Source organism: Acipenser ruthenus, chromosome 7 (assembly GCF_902713425.1).
Source record: "Acipenser ruthenus chromosome 7, fAciRut3.2 maternal haplotype, whole genome shotgun sequence".
Lineage (NCBI taxonomy): Eukaryota > Metazoa > Chordata > Actinopteri > Acipenseriformes > Acipenseridae > Acipenser > Acipenser ruthenus.
The window spans coordinates 20,496,583-20,513,037 of NC_081195.1; the positions used below are offsets into that span (position 1 = coordinate 20,496,583).

Below are 16,455 nucleotides of genomic sequence, written 5' to 3' on the forward strand. Positions count from 1 at the left end.
TTGATGAGATTCTGGGATCAATAAGCTACTAACAACCAAACGAGCAAGACGGGCCAAATGGCCTCCTCTCATTTGTAAACTTTCTTATGTTCTTAAGAGAAAACTGCTAACAGAGAAAGTAACAATTAATGTAAGTTAAAACAGGATTCAAGATTATCATGATCATTTTTAGATGATAATGAACACTTTCTCATTATTGTCATATCAGGAGCTGAAACCATCTTCCTGAAACCTGTCAGTGTGTTGATAAAGAGCATATGGGGCAAAGTCAATTGGAGATGAGCCCCAGTCTATCTCAATGCGAGGTCATGTAAATCAGTGGCTGTTCAGAAGGGGTCAGTGGGGGCCTGTGCTCTTACGCTGGTGGTGTGCAGCTTCATTTTGAATTTCTCCAGGTACAGCCAGTGTTTGGAGTCGCTGGGGGCCAGGTCATGGTAGAAGTCCCGGGCAGCGTTTCCAAAGCTGTGGAACTTCAGGTCAGGAGTCAGCAGGATGGTAGTGGGGGTCTTCTGATTGGACACTCCAGGGTCTCCACCCTCCCATCGCCTGCACAGAAACAGCAGCAGTCTGTTAGCATGGTGCCCAGAACAGCATGGCGTGCACGCTTACAAACACTGTCAAGCTTAATATCACTTATAAGAGGTCTCACCTGCGCCAGTTTCAAAACTGACTGACGTGGTTTCAGCCAGTAGCATGCTTTGACCCAGAAGACACTGGTGAGGTGACCCAGGAAGTGCAAGTGTAACAGATTTCCTGTGCCTAAAAATGAATCACCTTTAAACCTAAAGTATTACCAGATATCATGTTTTAAAATAAACATACATATTAGCTATAACTTGTTTTTCTTTCAAATCTGCACATTTGAAACATAACATATGTAAGATGCATGGAATTATTATTTCAGCTACAATTCCAATAAAAATGTATGTGTGACACGTACGTGTTCATCTCCACACCATCATGGATAATCAACCTCCTGCCCTCAGAGGCCAATGCTGCTCTGAATATCTCTGTCACTGCCAGGTTTCATTAAGCCCAACTGGAAAAGCACTTTTTTGTTTACAGAGAAAGAGCTATAAACAGCTTCTTCCCAACAGTGATGTCCATCTGCTACAGCACACACTGTATATAGGGAAAGCACTTTTAATGAAATTATAACATTTTTAATGAAACATTAATATTAGTAACCCTGGCTCTGTGGCATGTACGCAATAAAATGGAGCTGTAGAACCAGGCTGAAGCATGTATATTGTCATTAATCAACAGAGAAGCACTTTTGATCTTTCAAATGACTTCCCAGTTGATTAAAGTGGTTATAGCTAGTGCTATAATTCATATCTGTTGTGCATTTCCATACTCTATTCTCACACATGCCAATTTTCCTAGAAGCACATGTAAAACAAGTATGTCAGTAACATACATCCTCCGCCACAGCTGTAAATTCTAAATTAAAGTCATCAGTAGAACAAAATAGTTGATAACCAAGACATTTATCAACAGCATAGAAAAATAAATACCATGTTTTATGACAGTTTGATAAGGAATTATTCAGATATATGAAATAATGAGTGTGGCATACAAACTGGATGAACAGATAGACAGACCCCCCCCACCCCCTACATCCCCAGAATCTGATACTTTGAATAACGCAAACTAAACAATGGTAATACCTGGTTTCATGACAACTGGAGAAGTGGTTCTCCAAATATATGCAATATATGTGTGACGGACAGACACCCCCATTAACCCCCAGAATCTGATATTCTAAATAACTTCTGCTAATATAGCTTCTGTTAATACAGTTCTAGGACAACTGTAGACGTGGTTTTCCAGATGCAGTACATGTACATACGACTGCCTCCACTATATCTCCTTCACAGGGGATTTCATCCCCAGCAGGAGATCATACACATTTGATATAACATGTGCTTCTATGTAAACTGAGACCTGCATAGCAGAACAGCATGCATAACTCACTGAATGTAAACATATCAGAGAGCACAGCATCAGGACAAATACATTTCTCAGTGAATCTTCAGTCTAACTACAGTCTGCTACTGTTTGTGCCAAGTCAATGCAGCTCCACTGCAATGCAGCTGTTTTTGAGTTAGTGGGAAGCCACAATTAATGGCAGCAATAACCCAATTTCTCAATAATGACAAAATGCCAGCAACAATTCAGTACGCAAGTGTGACTGGGTACCCTCCGCCCCTGTGTGTATTATGTAGTATTTTGTGTTTGTGTTGTTATTATTTATGTTGTTATTGTTATAATAATAATAATAATAATAATAATAATAATAATAATAATAATAATAATAATAATAAAATAATTTGCGGTTAGAGTGGTGACCTGTCTGAAGTCTCCCAGAATTATGGGGCCAGTTGGCAACCCTAGTTTGTAGTGTGAAATGTAAAGCATACAGTGCTAGACCCAGGTGACCCCAACAGCATTCAACAAGATTTTAAAAGAATATTAAATTATACAATAAATTTCACTAAAAAAACGTATGGCTTCCTATTTTCATTTCACAATCTATGTTTCCAGGTGTCCAGTTCTAACAGACACTTCTACACTTTTTCAAGACTTTTCAAGTAGGACAAAGAAGGCCTTACATTTGTGTAAATGACTATAACCCTGAAAATACAGTCACTACCTCAAACGGTGTCTGAGATTTGTTTGGCAATGTTTGCTACTTAGATTAGAGACTATTGACTAAACAGCGGGAATGAAGGTCGCCAGTTGATCTGAAGTCCTAAAGTTACAGGAATGAAAATCGCTGTGGCAGCAGCTTATTATAATAACTGTCTCAAAATAAATGTCTTGTACCATACCCATGGCCGTACACAACCAGTAGCATCACAGAACACCGTTCTGTACAGAGTATGAAGCCTATATCTCAAAGTGTTAAGTCTTTATCTTCTGGAAAGTTCACATGACCCTGTGACAGAACTATAATGAATCTTGGTGGTAAATCTCCCTCCCGACCTGTGAGGGCGCTAAGCAGCGAGCACAGAGTTCTTTTGACGGGCTGGACTGACAGTTCTTTCCCGGGTCGGGGAGTTGGCCAGTCTGGAAGCAGGCGACTCTGTTGCAAGAACGTATTGACCCGGAAGGTAAACAGTGAAGCAGCCACTGATTGAAAAGGCAGCTGCATTCGTTTACCAAGGGGTCATGCGTGGCAGCATAAAAAGGGGATGGAGACTCGTAATCAGTTCCTTCGCTTGGTTTTTATTGAGAGACTGGAAGGACCGTGTAATAAAAACAGGACTATTATTTGCAGGGCAAACCCAGGGATTATAAATTAAGTAATACACGCTGCTGTAGTACTTACCTTCATTATTGTTTACTGTTTGTTTCGCTGTCAGGCACTGGACAAAAACAAATAAAACAAACCTTTTCACCTGGATTACAATTGTCTGTCTGTTCTTTAATCACCTGCACACTATTAACCACTCTGCCACAGACCCCAATATATTTTATGTCACAGTTCAAATCTAAGGGTGCCATTAGCTTTTGACAGAAGATTTTTCATATTAATACAGTATTACTATAACGTTGAATAGTGGCTGCAGAGTGGAATTTAGCAGTTGCAAAACCTGCAGGACTGTCAGATTTTCAGTCTGAATAAAACTTTGCTGCAGTCCAGTATCTAGCAAGATTACACTCAAGCAAAATGCCCACAGGTCTACATATGGAAGTGATTTCTTTCAGTTCCAAGATTTCATGATATGAGGTACCCAATAATTTGGCACAATTAGTGTGTGATGTCAAAGATTCTGTTGTTTATTTCTCAACCAAGCATACTCAGATAGCTCTGAGCTCACTGGGGCTGTTTTTATATTAAGAAAAAAAAAAAAAAGGGGGTGAAGGTGCATTTGTGATTGTGTGAACAATAAGTCAGAAGAGAGCTCTGAATCAACTGTATTGTAATACATGGTGTGTGGGGTGTCTCTTATTGTAATCTCAGCACACTAAATTGAATAGAAAGGCAAGAGCTGGACACAAACCGCAAACTGTACGTTTGATGAATGCTTTGCCGTTCAATCATTCAATTAAACTCATCAGCAGCTAGGGGGGGATTCATTACACAGGTTCTATATAAACAGATTAAATACATGCATATCGGCTGTTTTTCATTTTGATTTAATGACTTAGGTGGGTGTGGCCGAGTTGAAAGGTCTCGTTTTCACATGATTCGACTGGCATGAGGGAGGCTGCTCAGGGCTTCACAGGAGTTCTAGCGCGAAGTATTTTCAAAGCAACATAAAGGCAGGATTAGAGAAAGATGATATCAATATCCAACGGAACCACTCAAAATGGTTGCAAACACCATAAAATAAGGGAAATTAAAATTACGTTTTAAGCCACTTCATTTTTGCTTTTGGCATTCTGTAGTAATTATTCATTTATTTTTTTTAACATGGTGTGACAGAGAAAGAATGAATCTTGGTTATAAATCTCCCTCCCGACCTGTGAGGGCGTGGCATGAAGGGAACAGAGTGCGCCCGGATTGGATGGTCGGACAATTCATTCCAAGGGTTAGGTGGAAGTTGGCCATCTAGAAAGGGGGCGGGGCTACAGTACAACAAGTCATTGCCCCAGAAGGGAAGCGATGTGGCAACCGCGGATTGGAGGAGAAACGGTTGCACTCACTAACCAAGGGGGCATGACTGACGGTACAAAAGGGAATGTGGCTAGGTGATCTGTTCCTTTTGTTATGGTAAAGAGCGAACCGAGAAAGGAAAAACTGTAAACTAATCGTGAGTGTTTTGTTTGTTTGTCATGTCTAATAATATTTGTTTGTTCTTGTTAGACGGCTAACACGATCCAGAGCTGTCTCTTAAGGCCAGCACCAAACCCGGACAAGACTGCACAACATTTCACCTGTAACTTTGTTCTTTGTTATTATCTTGAACACTGCACCACCTCTACACCTGCGCACTGCAAACTACTTTGCCATACATGGATTTCACAAAGCAGTTGTCCAGGACAATGTACTTCACAATACAGATTCGTCACCTTTAGCTGCAATTAAGCCAAAGGCATCATCATTACCACTAAACTATTTGTTTGATGCCAACTAAAAGCTGTATAATAATTGACCCCGGTTTCAGAGTTAGGCATTGGAGGAAATCTACAAAACTCCTTTAGTCCCCCAAAGACAGCCCTGACAGATCGCTCCCTCCTACATGCCAGGAGGATCATACTGCATTGCAGCACTCACCTCATAATGTGAATGCACTCTGGCTCTTTAGTGAAGCTGTAGGCATAACCGCTGGATGTGGTGCCAAAATCAATAGCCACGACCACAACGTAAGACTGCTGGGCAGGGACATTTTGGTCTGAGTCTTTCTGCAAGACAAAAGAGGACATGTCCTTCTTAGTTTGACAAACACATTTTAATTTGACACACTTAAGACTGAAAGTCTCATTATATTTCAAATAAGCAACATGAAATCTCAAGTTTTAGACAATAGCTTCTTGCCATGAATTGGACTCAAGACTAGGCTTGCTCTTTTTCAACATCTATTTTTCACGGGCTCAAAATACTGTAATAAATCACTCGCCTATTAGAGTATGTATTTGAGCAATAGAGAAGTTAATTTCTGCAAATAATCCCTATAGTACTGTAATCCCATTAAAAGGTACAAACAACTGTAACTTCATTTTTGGATGTCACTTATAGGTCTGATAGTCTGAAAGTAATAAGAACAGTTTATCCAAGTGTAGCAGAGAAAGTCAATGCAAGGCTCAGGTAGCAGGAAAAACTGGTAGCATCAGAGTGGAAAAGTGGATTTGTTTTCTTGTTCTCGGTGTAAAAATTAAAAACACAGAAATTTAAAAAAAAATAGAATCTCTGGATAACATTCTGCTTCTTTCAATTGCAAGAAGTATTTTATTACAAAGACAACTGGGCAAGAACAGCTTTGCTTTTCAAGTTCAAAGCAATTTTAATATCAAAGGGGAATTATTAATGGCTTTCTTTTGTCTACAAATCACCAGCTCATTAAAACAAAATACAAAGACAGCCTTAGATATTGCTGTTATTTATTTATTTATTTTTTTTACTTGGAGGAAGAACTCCTATGTTACATGTTTCTAAAGAAAGTCAGTAAAGTATGTTAGTTACATACACCCCGTCACAGCTGTAGATCTGTCAATGCAGAATCACAGCTATCAGTGTCATGAAAATGTGTAGAGTATCATGACATTTACAGCATGTTAAAATGTGCCAGACATACAGCTGAATGTTTTAATGTAACTTTCAGAAAGGACACATCCACCAAAGATTGATTTGACCAAATCTTTATTGTGTTTTGAAAGAAGGACCTAGAGAACGTGGCCTTGCTCATTGAGCTCTAGATTTAGCCACAGCACTTGAAGGTTCTTCTAATTCTAACATCGACGCAAGTTGCATAAGCCTTGATTTAGCAGCTATCTGGACAGCAGGACGAAAGAAACCGCATGTGTTTATGGCGTGGATCTAACAAAGTGGCAATAAGTGCAGGTTGTGCCTTTATGGCAAGATCGTTGGGTTTCATGCGATGCTCCAGAGAGCGACGAACCGCAGCCTTGAAATCAGCAACTTTTCCATTTTTGACTGGTGTTGTCGCTGAGGTGAGTTTGGAGAAGACTGTTGCAAATGGGATAAATATTTGAAATTGAAACTGACTGTTCAGCAGACATGGCAGTTGTAGCGCATTTTAAAGTGGAAAGTAGTGGTAAGATATCCTCTATTAATTGCCAGTGCTCATCTTGCAGTTGAAGCGTTCGGGCATCAGATTGTTTTGTAACAGAGAGTTATCTGAAAGCATAGCTGTTATTGCCCACCTTTGCTCACTGAGTCTTTCAAACATGTCATATACCGAATTCCAGCGAATTTTACACGACTGGATCAGGTGGTGTCGCACCACCTGAAGTTGCATTAGTTTTCTTTCGAGTGCTTTTGCAGCCACGGTGCTGTGGTGGAAGTGTGCAACTAGTCTACTTACAGCTGCAGCAACACGATCCACACCACTTGAAGAAAAAACATAATTTATGGCTAACTGCAAAGTATGGGCAAAACAACTGACAGATTCCCATGTAACATACCTCGGTGTGTTGGCGAGGACAATGTTGCATGTACGCACACCAGGACACGGCCTGCCAGACCCCATCTTTCCACTGTTTGTTTAATTTTTCAGCAAGGTTTGCTGCTGTATGTCATTCTGGCATACTTTCGGTTTGTAGAACTGCGGATCGAAGCTCCCAATTTTCAATATAATGGCAAGTGACAGTCATGTAGCTTTCTCCAATTTTTCCCGGCACGACTTCACAAGGTCTTCATAACACTTTTCCAGTCGCGAGGTTACAGTCTGTCTCACAGGAATATGGTATTCAGGTTCTACAAAACTCATCAATGCACGAAAACCTCTACCATCAACGAAACTTACAGGCAGTATATCTGTAGTGATCATGGTACACAGCAACTCAGTTAGTTTTTCGGCACGTTGTGTGTTGCATTTCTTTGCACTGCCAGAAACAAACAGTGTCAGTGTTGTTTGATTTTTGTCTTCTTCACATGAAACAGAGGGATGTTTCAGCTTCAAATGGTTCAGCATTGCTCCAGTGCTGCTTGTATACCTCAGCTCTGTATTACACAGTTTACATTTAACTGTGACAGGCGTTATTTTTGTGAAATGATTCCAGGCATTACTTCTTTTCGATCGCTCCATCTTCAAACTATGGGTGCCCGTACTGCTCTGGAAAAGTATTTACCAAATATCGCGATAACGAGAGGGGTCGTAGTTTCAGTTTAAAGTTTGGTGCACCGGCGCATCGAAATTAATGGGGCTGAGTTTAAAGATAGCAACTAAAATATATTAAACGGATTAACGGTAAGACATATACTTAACGGTAAGAGAAATACTTATCTTTTAAACATTTAACCGTTTAATATTTTATAACCCTAATGACAACTATAGCCAGCAGCAGGGAAAGTGGCACTTTGGGTGATGTTACTCCTCCATGAGCTGGCTGAACTGTGATGTAGGAATAGGACAGCTATAGCCAGCAGCAGGGCAAGTGGCACTCCGGGTGTCATAACCCCCCCTCCTCCCTCCCCCTTTATGAGCTGCGACGTGATCATTTATGACAGTGCAACAGGGCGAGCAGCCCTGTACAGGGTTTGTTTATTTTTAGAACGGGGTTTCCCCCTCTGACCCTGTGTTATTTTGTATTGATTTATTATGATTTATTTATTGTATTTTTAAATACGGCGAAAGTTGTGTATTTTTGTTATTGTTTTATTATTTATGATGCCGAAGTGCCGTGTGTTTTGTTTTGTTTTGTTTTTGTTTAAACATGAAACCTTGTGGTAATGTGTGGCTGTCGTCTAGTGCGTTGTTAAATTAGCCGGCAGTCACACATAATTAATAAACTCGTGCAGATTGTGGCCGAGGGGTAATAGAATAATTACTAACTAGTTAAACCCCTCGGCCACGGTATAAAAAGCCTGTAGCTCTCCATGTTCGGGGTGGGTGAATTAGGAGTGAGAGCGGAGAGAGCGAGAGAAAACGAAACTAAAAGGAAATAACCCAAGGAACAGTGAAGGCTATTGCTCAGCCTGACCTGGGTTTATTTATTATTTTGTGTTCGTGATTTGTTTTATTTAAAATATTTATTTTGCTCTGCGAGCACAGTTTTTTCTGTTTGAACTTTTTATTTATTTTTGTATTATTTAAATAAAACGGCGCCACCGCGTCTTTTTGTTTGGAAGCTTGGTGTCAGTGTTTTTAGTTCCTGCATCTGCCTTGACGTCACCGCCCAGCCACCCTGTCACACTCCTGGACTCAGGCAGAAGAGGGTACTGCAATTTTTTCGTTTTTTTTCTAATTACGTGTGGAGAAAAGGAGAGTGAGGAAGGAGAATGGGAGGAAGAAGGAGAATGGAGGAAGCTTCGTGGTGCCTGCACTTCACTGAGGTGAGGCACAATAGGAGGGAAAGTGCTCCACAGAGGCCACTTCTCCAGAGAAGGATGGAGAGGTACGAGAGCTGGCTGAGGGACCCCAGCGGCCCGCTGTGGCTAAAAACAGAGGGGAGACATCTGCTGGGGGACAGCAACCTGGATATCCTCTTGGACTTCATCAGGCTGGAGCCAGAAGTTCAACAAAAGGCCATCATCAGAGGATATCCAGGGCTAAGCCACCCAGTCACAGACAGCTTATAGTAAGTGGGGAGCAAGAGTCACCCTGGACAACGCACGCTGCAAGGTGGAGGCAGGGGAGGTGGAGGACCAAACAAAGAAACGACAAGGAGACATGGGCAAAAGGGCTCTTTATAGGAACATTCTGATTGCGTATGTGATTAGGGGCAGATCCTCCTTTCAGAAACACAACATAGTTTCCATTTTACCATGTTTGCAATCATGCTGAATGCTTCAAATAATGTCTAGAGTAAGGTGGTTTGACTGAGTTCAGGAACTGCTCTTCAGTTCTAGCTACTTTTAACCCTTAGCGGACCGATAGGAGCCGAGAGAAGCCAAAAAAATAAAAAGGGGCAGCTCTGAGCAATACACATAGCCCCGGCACCACAGAGATAACACGGACATAAGCAAACAAGATAGCTGCTTCCGCATCCAGTGCTCAAGAATATCACAGACATTTGCAGAGCTTTTTGAGATGTTACAGTAATAAAATAATGACTTGGATCGCATTATTGAGGAGTTTGATAAAACGAGTGATCAGGAGATGATTTATCAGTATGCACGACTATGAAGAGGTATATGAAAAATACAGCAAACAAGGGGTGGGGTGGGGCTGGAGATGCAGTACTGAGTGTCCTGTTGATATGCAGTGCCTTTTAAACCTGTATTACTGTGAAAAAAATACTTTTAAACAGCGCATGTGAAAATAAATTGGACCTGACGCATCTGAGACGCGCTGAATAAATGGACCGCTAAGGGTTAATAGAAATATGTAATGCAGGTTGGATCAGCCAAGTGTCTTTATATTAAGCGCCAGCCTCATCTAGGAGCACAGAAGTGTACTGCCAGAAAAACTAAAGGAAAGTTAATCCAATGTGTCAGATCACTAGATGGCACAGGCTCTTAATTATATTACTCTTTAATATTAATCTACACTATTCTTACCAAAGAATGCAAGGGAGACAGGGGTGTGATTCCAGGATCCCCCACACTTTTAGCAGGAGACGGGTATGCAGAAGAAACCGAATCTGTAAATAAAAGAAAATACAAAAACAATTCAGTTAACATTCACCCCACTGTCAAGGCTGTAAATACAAAATCAGAGCCATCAGTGTCATGATAATTATTTGTTTATTTAGCAGACGCCTTTAGCCAAGGCGACTTACAGAGACTAGGGTGTGTGAACTATGCATCAGCTGCAGAGTCACTTACAACTACGTCTCACCCAAAAGACGGAGCACAAGGAGGTTAAGTGACTTGCTCAGGGTCACACAATGAGTCAGTGGCTGAGGTGGGATTTGAACCGGGGACCTCCTGGTTACAAGCCGTTTTCTTTAACCACTGGACCACACAGCCGTGAGTGTGTAAATGTGATGTACACTGCCTGGCTACTTTATTAGGACTAATATGGGGTTGGGTTGCTATTTCCACTGTTCACAGCCTTGACACAACGTGGTATTGATGGCACAAGGTGCTGGAAGGTATCTCGAGAGATCCATTCAATCATTTACAAAACTGGTGTAGACAGGTAGGCAGAGAATTGTGATGATGAATGTTCAAGTTCTTTCCAAACATGCTCAATTGGATTGAGATCAGGAGATTGTGGTGACCATGAGAGATGACTGAAGTCATGCTCCTCAAACCATTCATGCACAATTCAGGCATGGTTGGCGAGTGTGTTATCATCTTGAAAATAGCGGTCACCATCAGGGTCCAAGTGCAGCACTGTAATAAAAAATGTCCTTATCACGTTTACTACAACTGGGTTAGCCACTTTCTAGATACAAATAAGTAAAAATGTAAAGATATGGACAGGCACCTTATTATATCCCCAGATTCTTTAACAACCCAACAGAAAAAGTAGAAACATCTGAAAAATAAAACAGCAAGCCTGCTTAGGAGTTATTCTAAGACATCGACTTGTCCAGCACTTCATAAGAATTGAGAAATAAACCACAGTGTTTCATTCCATTGGCCAGAGAGACATTGCACTTCACAAGTTAAGAATTAATTGTCATCACTTATCTATGAACACTAGCATGACAGACAAACTGAGATTTGGTTTAATAGTTCTTGCTTACAGGTAGTCTTGCACTTCCTGGGTCTTTTCGCAGGAATAGTGTTCTCATTGGTCAATAATCAACGAGCTGCTTCCCTTATTGGTGACATGCTTTCAGCCAGTAACATGCTTTTACCTTAAAGCCACTGCTGATGTGGCATTAAAAATTGTTTACTCCTGACTTCAATGTTTTACTTGTACTCCAAAAGCACAATCACCATTAAACCAGACTGTACAGCTACAACTGCAAGAATTAACCAATTACTGGGCAGTGGGTCCTTTCAGACATTATTTGACAGAATGTATGACTGATAATGCAAATCCTATTTCCATACACAAACATTATAACAGACAAAGTAAAGGAGGGAAATAATTCAAACAGTTTTCATTCATTTTCTGTAACTGAAACCTACGGTATTATGAAAACCATTTAGAACAATCACACACCTGACAGTAAACAGACATTTGTTGCTAAATAGAGGGAAGAGTAGGTTTGATTTTGTTGCTGCTATATCAAGTTGACTGTGATAGCGCAAGACTTGGGTGAGGATTTTCTGTTTCATTTTGTGTTCATGACTGTTTGTGACAAGGATGACCGAGGTTTGAGACTCAGAGACAGTTTTAAAGTTCAAAATAAAGCTTTTTAATAAACAAAAACACAAAATAAATAGGCACAAGGGCCAAACAAAAAGGTTTCAACACCACAAAACAATCAACACAAAACAAAACTTACAAAATAAAGCTTCCAGGCTGGGTGTTGCCTTCACTGGTTTCAATAACACAGCACAAACAAAACCACTCCTCTTCTCCTTCCAGAACTCTCTCTCAACTGGGAGGCTGAGGCCTCCTTTTATGCCAGGTGGCTAAGTCCATAATTGAATGATTAATTGACTTGATTGCTCCCACCTGAAGCAATCAATCTAGGCAGGGAGGAGAATTTAACTCCTTCCCTGCCAGTATTTCTAAGGGCAGAGCCCTGCTCTGCCAAACTGTTTTTGTTTAACCTTTTTATTTTGGCTCGGTGAGCTGTGTTTTTGCTTATAATTTGAGTTAAGAAAAATAAACTTGCAGCTCTTCAGTCCTGAGTCTCCTTTCTGCCTCCTGACCACCATAGACACCCGGGCACTCTACCACAAACCCATGAAAACGCATGAACAAAGACTTTTAAAAGTACAATTTTACAGTAGATAAGCAATGAAATTTTAAAGGCAAAACATCACAAGCTGCCAATCTTCTGTCCTCCTGCGTATTAAATACATTTACAGCAATGATTTGTATGGTGTGGCAGAGTGTATGGTAGTGTGATAGGAGGGAGGTATGTGGGTCCGAGAATCACACGTAGTTTACATCCTGTGAAGGTTGACAAGATGATGATAAGGGGTTAAGAATCCCTATAAAAAGCTGAATTTGTGTTTAATTGTATCAGTGTTTCATGAAGCCAGGATTAGGATCACCTTAATTAGGTATACCTGGTTGCAATTAGCAGGCAGGAATATAAGCAGGTGAAAAGGGTTGTTCTGCTGGCTGTAGAAGGGATAAGGCCCGAGAGGAGGAGGAAGCATGTAGGACAAAACCTAGAAAAGGTTTTTAATACAAGAAGTTTGTTTCTAAGAACCCCAGTAAACAGCTTAGCTGTCCGGCTCACAGTTAAGGATTAAAAAGTTTAGTTAGTACTCCTAGAAGTAGTTAGGTTTTTGTTTGTTCATTTGTTTAGTTTTTTTGTAAATGAAAATAAACACACAGGCACTGCCCTGTTTCACCTGAACTGTGGGTTTTTTTGAGTATTTTTTTTACCCGAGAAGACGGTGTGAAGGTCCCGCATGGTGACAACACCCCTGCCTTGCCACAATGGTTTGAAACACACTTTGCCATCTGAAGATCTGGAGCAAGAGAAGGAAATAAACTGGTAAAAGGTGCATCTCTACTAAAGAACTATCAAAGTGGATTACATCAAGCACACACAAAAAAGAAGGCGTGAACCATGTAAAAAATTTCCACAAAATATAACTCTACCTAAACATTTGCTTTTGCAGTTGAAAATAGTCATAATCTCTGCAAAGATTTGTTAAGAATATTATAATTCGTTTTTAAATAAAGGTTAATTGCCCATAAGAAAATTAGGTTGTGTCGAAATAAAAATAAAAGAAAATGCACATTTTGGCATGGTAACATTTTATTTGTTGGATAAGAATTTGACCAAGTTTAAAAGGAAGTGAAAAGGTCAAAGGGCGCAATTCCTGAGTGTGATGAAAATGTCAGAGACTGTAAACATCACTCCCAGTGCCAAAAGACTTGTACTTCTCTGGATTTGTTTCTTTAATTAAATGAAGACGCTGTCAGCTGCAAATGCTTCCCTTTCCATTTTTGCTTTCCCTGCATTTTTTGTTGCCAGATTTATTTTTACTCTTCATTTACTGACCAACTAGAAAATGCAAGTTAAAAACACATTCCCCATGAAGACATTACAGAAGCCAGCTCTTATGAACAAGTCAGTCACATGGGATACCTTCAAGAACTAATGAATGTTTCCTCTTAGAAAAGAAGAATGTAGTAATTGTGGTAAAACTAAGGATTAACATTGCGTAGTAAAGCATAAAAGGAAAAGCAAGCATGGTGAAATACTGGTATGGTTAACCATTGGAAATAAGTCTATTTAAATATAACTGCGGACCCAGCCAAGACACTGTGTAATCTAATGTACAGCAGTGGGCAGAGGCTACAGTGCCGTAAAAAAGTATTTGTCCCCTGTCTGATTTTCTGCATTTTTGCATATTTTTGACACTGAATGTTATCAGAGCTTCAACCAAACCTAATATTAGATAAAAGGGACCCTGAGTGAACAAAACACAAAAATGCGATACATATTTCATTTATTTATTAAAGAAAGTTATGCAACACCCAATGCCCCCGTGTGAAAAAGTAATCGCCCCCTTAGACTCAATAACTGGTTACGCCACCTTTAGCAGCAATAACTGCAACCAAATGCTTCCTGTAGTTATTGATTAGTCTCTTACAGCGCCGTGGAGGAATTTTGGCCCACTCCTCCATGCAGAACTGCTTCAACTCAGTGACATTTGTGTGTTTTTGAGCATGAACTGCTCGTTTCAGGTCCTGCCAGAATATCTCAATAGGGTTTAGGTCTGGACTTTGACTAGGCCATTTCAAAATTTTAAATTTCTTGTTCTTCAACCATTCTGATGTAGACTTGCTTGTGTGTTTTGGATCATTGTCTTGCTGCATGACCCAGCTGTGCTTCAGCTTCAGCTCACGGACAGATGGCCTGACATTCTCCTGTAGAATTCTCTGACACAGAGCAGAATTCATGGTTTCTTCAATGATGGCAAGGCATCCAGGTCCTGATGCAGCAAAGCATCCCCAAACCATGACACTACAGTAAGCAATCCAGGCAAGTATTCTGGTCTCAAATGCATGGTTTATTTTACAGGAGTGAGCAGTTCAATAAAATAAATGCAATAAACAATAACGAACACAGGACAAATACAATGGTTTAATAAACAGGCTGGCAACATAAACAAAGCTAACAGTCTCTGCGTGTCCGACTCGGTAATTAAAAAAAAATAACAGGTTCTCTCCCACAGCTCCAAAACTCACTCTTCACCCAGCCCCCTCCCTCTACAAGGTGTACATTTCGCTCATCGTGCTCGCTCCCCCCAATCACAGGCATGCATTCCTGTCCCACCACCCATTATCTCATTATCTCAAGGCACCCACATAGTCCATCAATACCCCTGGGGGCTCTCCTGGAGACCAGAGTACCGTTGTCCACGTGAAAGGGACCCTTAACTCAAAAAACTGGGCTGGCTGTCGTGTGAGAGAATGTTCGTAGAAGTGGCACCTACCCCCAGGTTCGTCTGCCTCTTCGTTATAATATGTTAGTTTAATACCATTTTTTACTAATAATTAGTTTGATAAAAGCAAATATTTTAGCAAGATGTAAAACAATTAAAGCCTGAATGCTTATATAGTGTAGTGTACTTACAAATAAACGAAATGTGGCATTTTGATTGGTTAAGAAGTATTTCAGTTAAAATACCGAATAGTGAATAATTTGGGGTCGTGGGTTCGTCCATTATTCCTGTGTTCATTTGGGTCTCCAATCAAAAAGTTTGGGAGACACTGCTCTAGATAAATGTATGTGTAACCCATGCAAGTACTGTACGCATACTGGCACCTACACAATACATCCTTTAGAAGAGATACCATATGCATCCCCCAAGATTAATCATGCCAAAATTAGACTAACTACTGACTCTCAACCCTGTCTCTATTATTATCAGTGCCATTACTGTTTAATGCAATCTATGTTAACCCTTTCAAGACCAAGCATTTTTCAGTGGGATGCTCCCCCAGGACCAGGTGTTTTTTGGCTGTATTTGAACAGCTCTTCCTATAAAAATTCACTAAAAATCAATTTTTTATAGTAGCATCTTGAAAATTGTGTCCTTTTTTCAGAACACTCTGGGAACTTTGTAAAGTTCTTCAGAAACCAAACAAACTTATTTTCAACACAATATTTGTTTTATTTTTTATTTATTTATTTATGTATTTATTTATTTTAAATGTAAAGTATTTTTTATTATGTATTCTGCTTATAGATACATGAATAAAAACATGCTATTCTATAACACGAGGGACCCTACAATACTTCCTGAAAGTTTTGTTAAAAAATATTAATGTTGGGCAAATTACAAGAAATTGTAATGACATGTTTGCCGTACTTTTGAGGATATGCGTTGCTATGCAGTTCTGATTTAGGAAAAAAAAAAAATTGGCCGTACAATGCAGATTACTCAATTCATAGTCATTTAGGGGAGGGGATATTTAAATGTCAATGTCTGCTTACTAAGTCGGAAAAGAACGACTTTGAATATCGTGAGGAGAGCTGCATGCGTTGCCATGAAGATAAAAACATTTAACAAGAGAAATTAATTCATGTGTTGTCGCGCACATTCTGAATTACACCACGCAATTTGTCTGGTTACCTTTCCAACACACACACACACACACAAAATGATATAAAATATAATTTCTACTATGTACAAGTTTTACTACTTAGAATGTTTATTTGTGTGTGTGTGTGTGTTTGTGGAACATCTAAAAGTTACATTTCATTAACACTAGAACCGCCTTTTACAATACATGTTTTTATTTTGAATATAACCTACAATATTCTATTTTTTTTTATATA

The 16,455-nt window shown here is 39.9% G+C and overlaps 1 protein-coding gene across 2 annotated transcripts in view; it reads right to left on the reverse strand.

Annotated features, from left to right (window-relative positions):
- The window catches only part of LOC117416124 (heat shock 70 kDa protein 12A-like), a 54,953-nt gene that overhangs the window by 29,224 nt on the left and 9,274 nt on the right, over window positions 1–16,455 (reverse strand). For both annotated transcript variants that reach the window (XM_059026577.1, XM_034027188.3), the window contains exons 2-4: window positions 10,133–10,215; window positions 5,228–5,355; window positions 360–546 (exon numbers count right to left, since the gene is read on the reverse strand). In XM_059026577.1, the coding sequence (XP_058882560.1) occupies window positions 360–546; window positions 5,228–5,355; window positions 10,133–10,215 (398 nt within the window). The remainder of the gene's footprint in view (window positions 1–359; window positions 547–5,227; window positions 5,356–10,132; window positions 10,216–16,455) is intronic.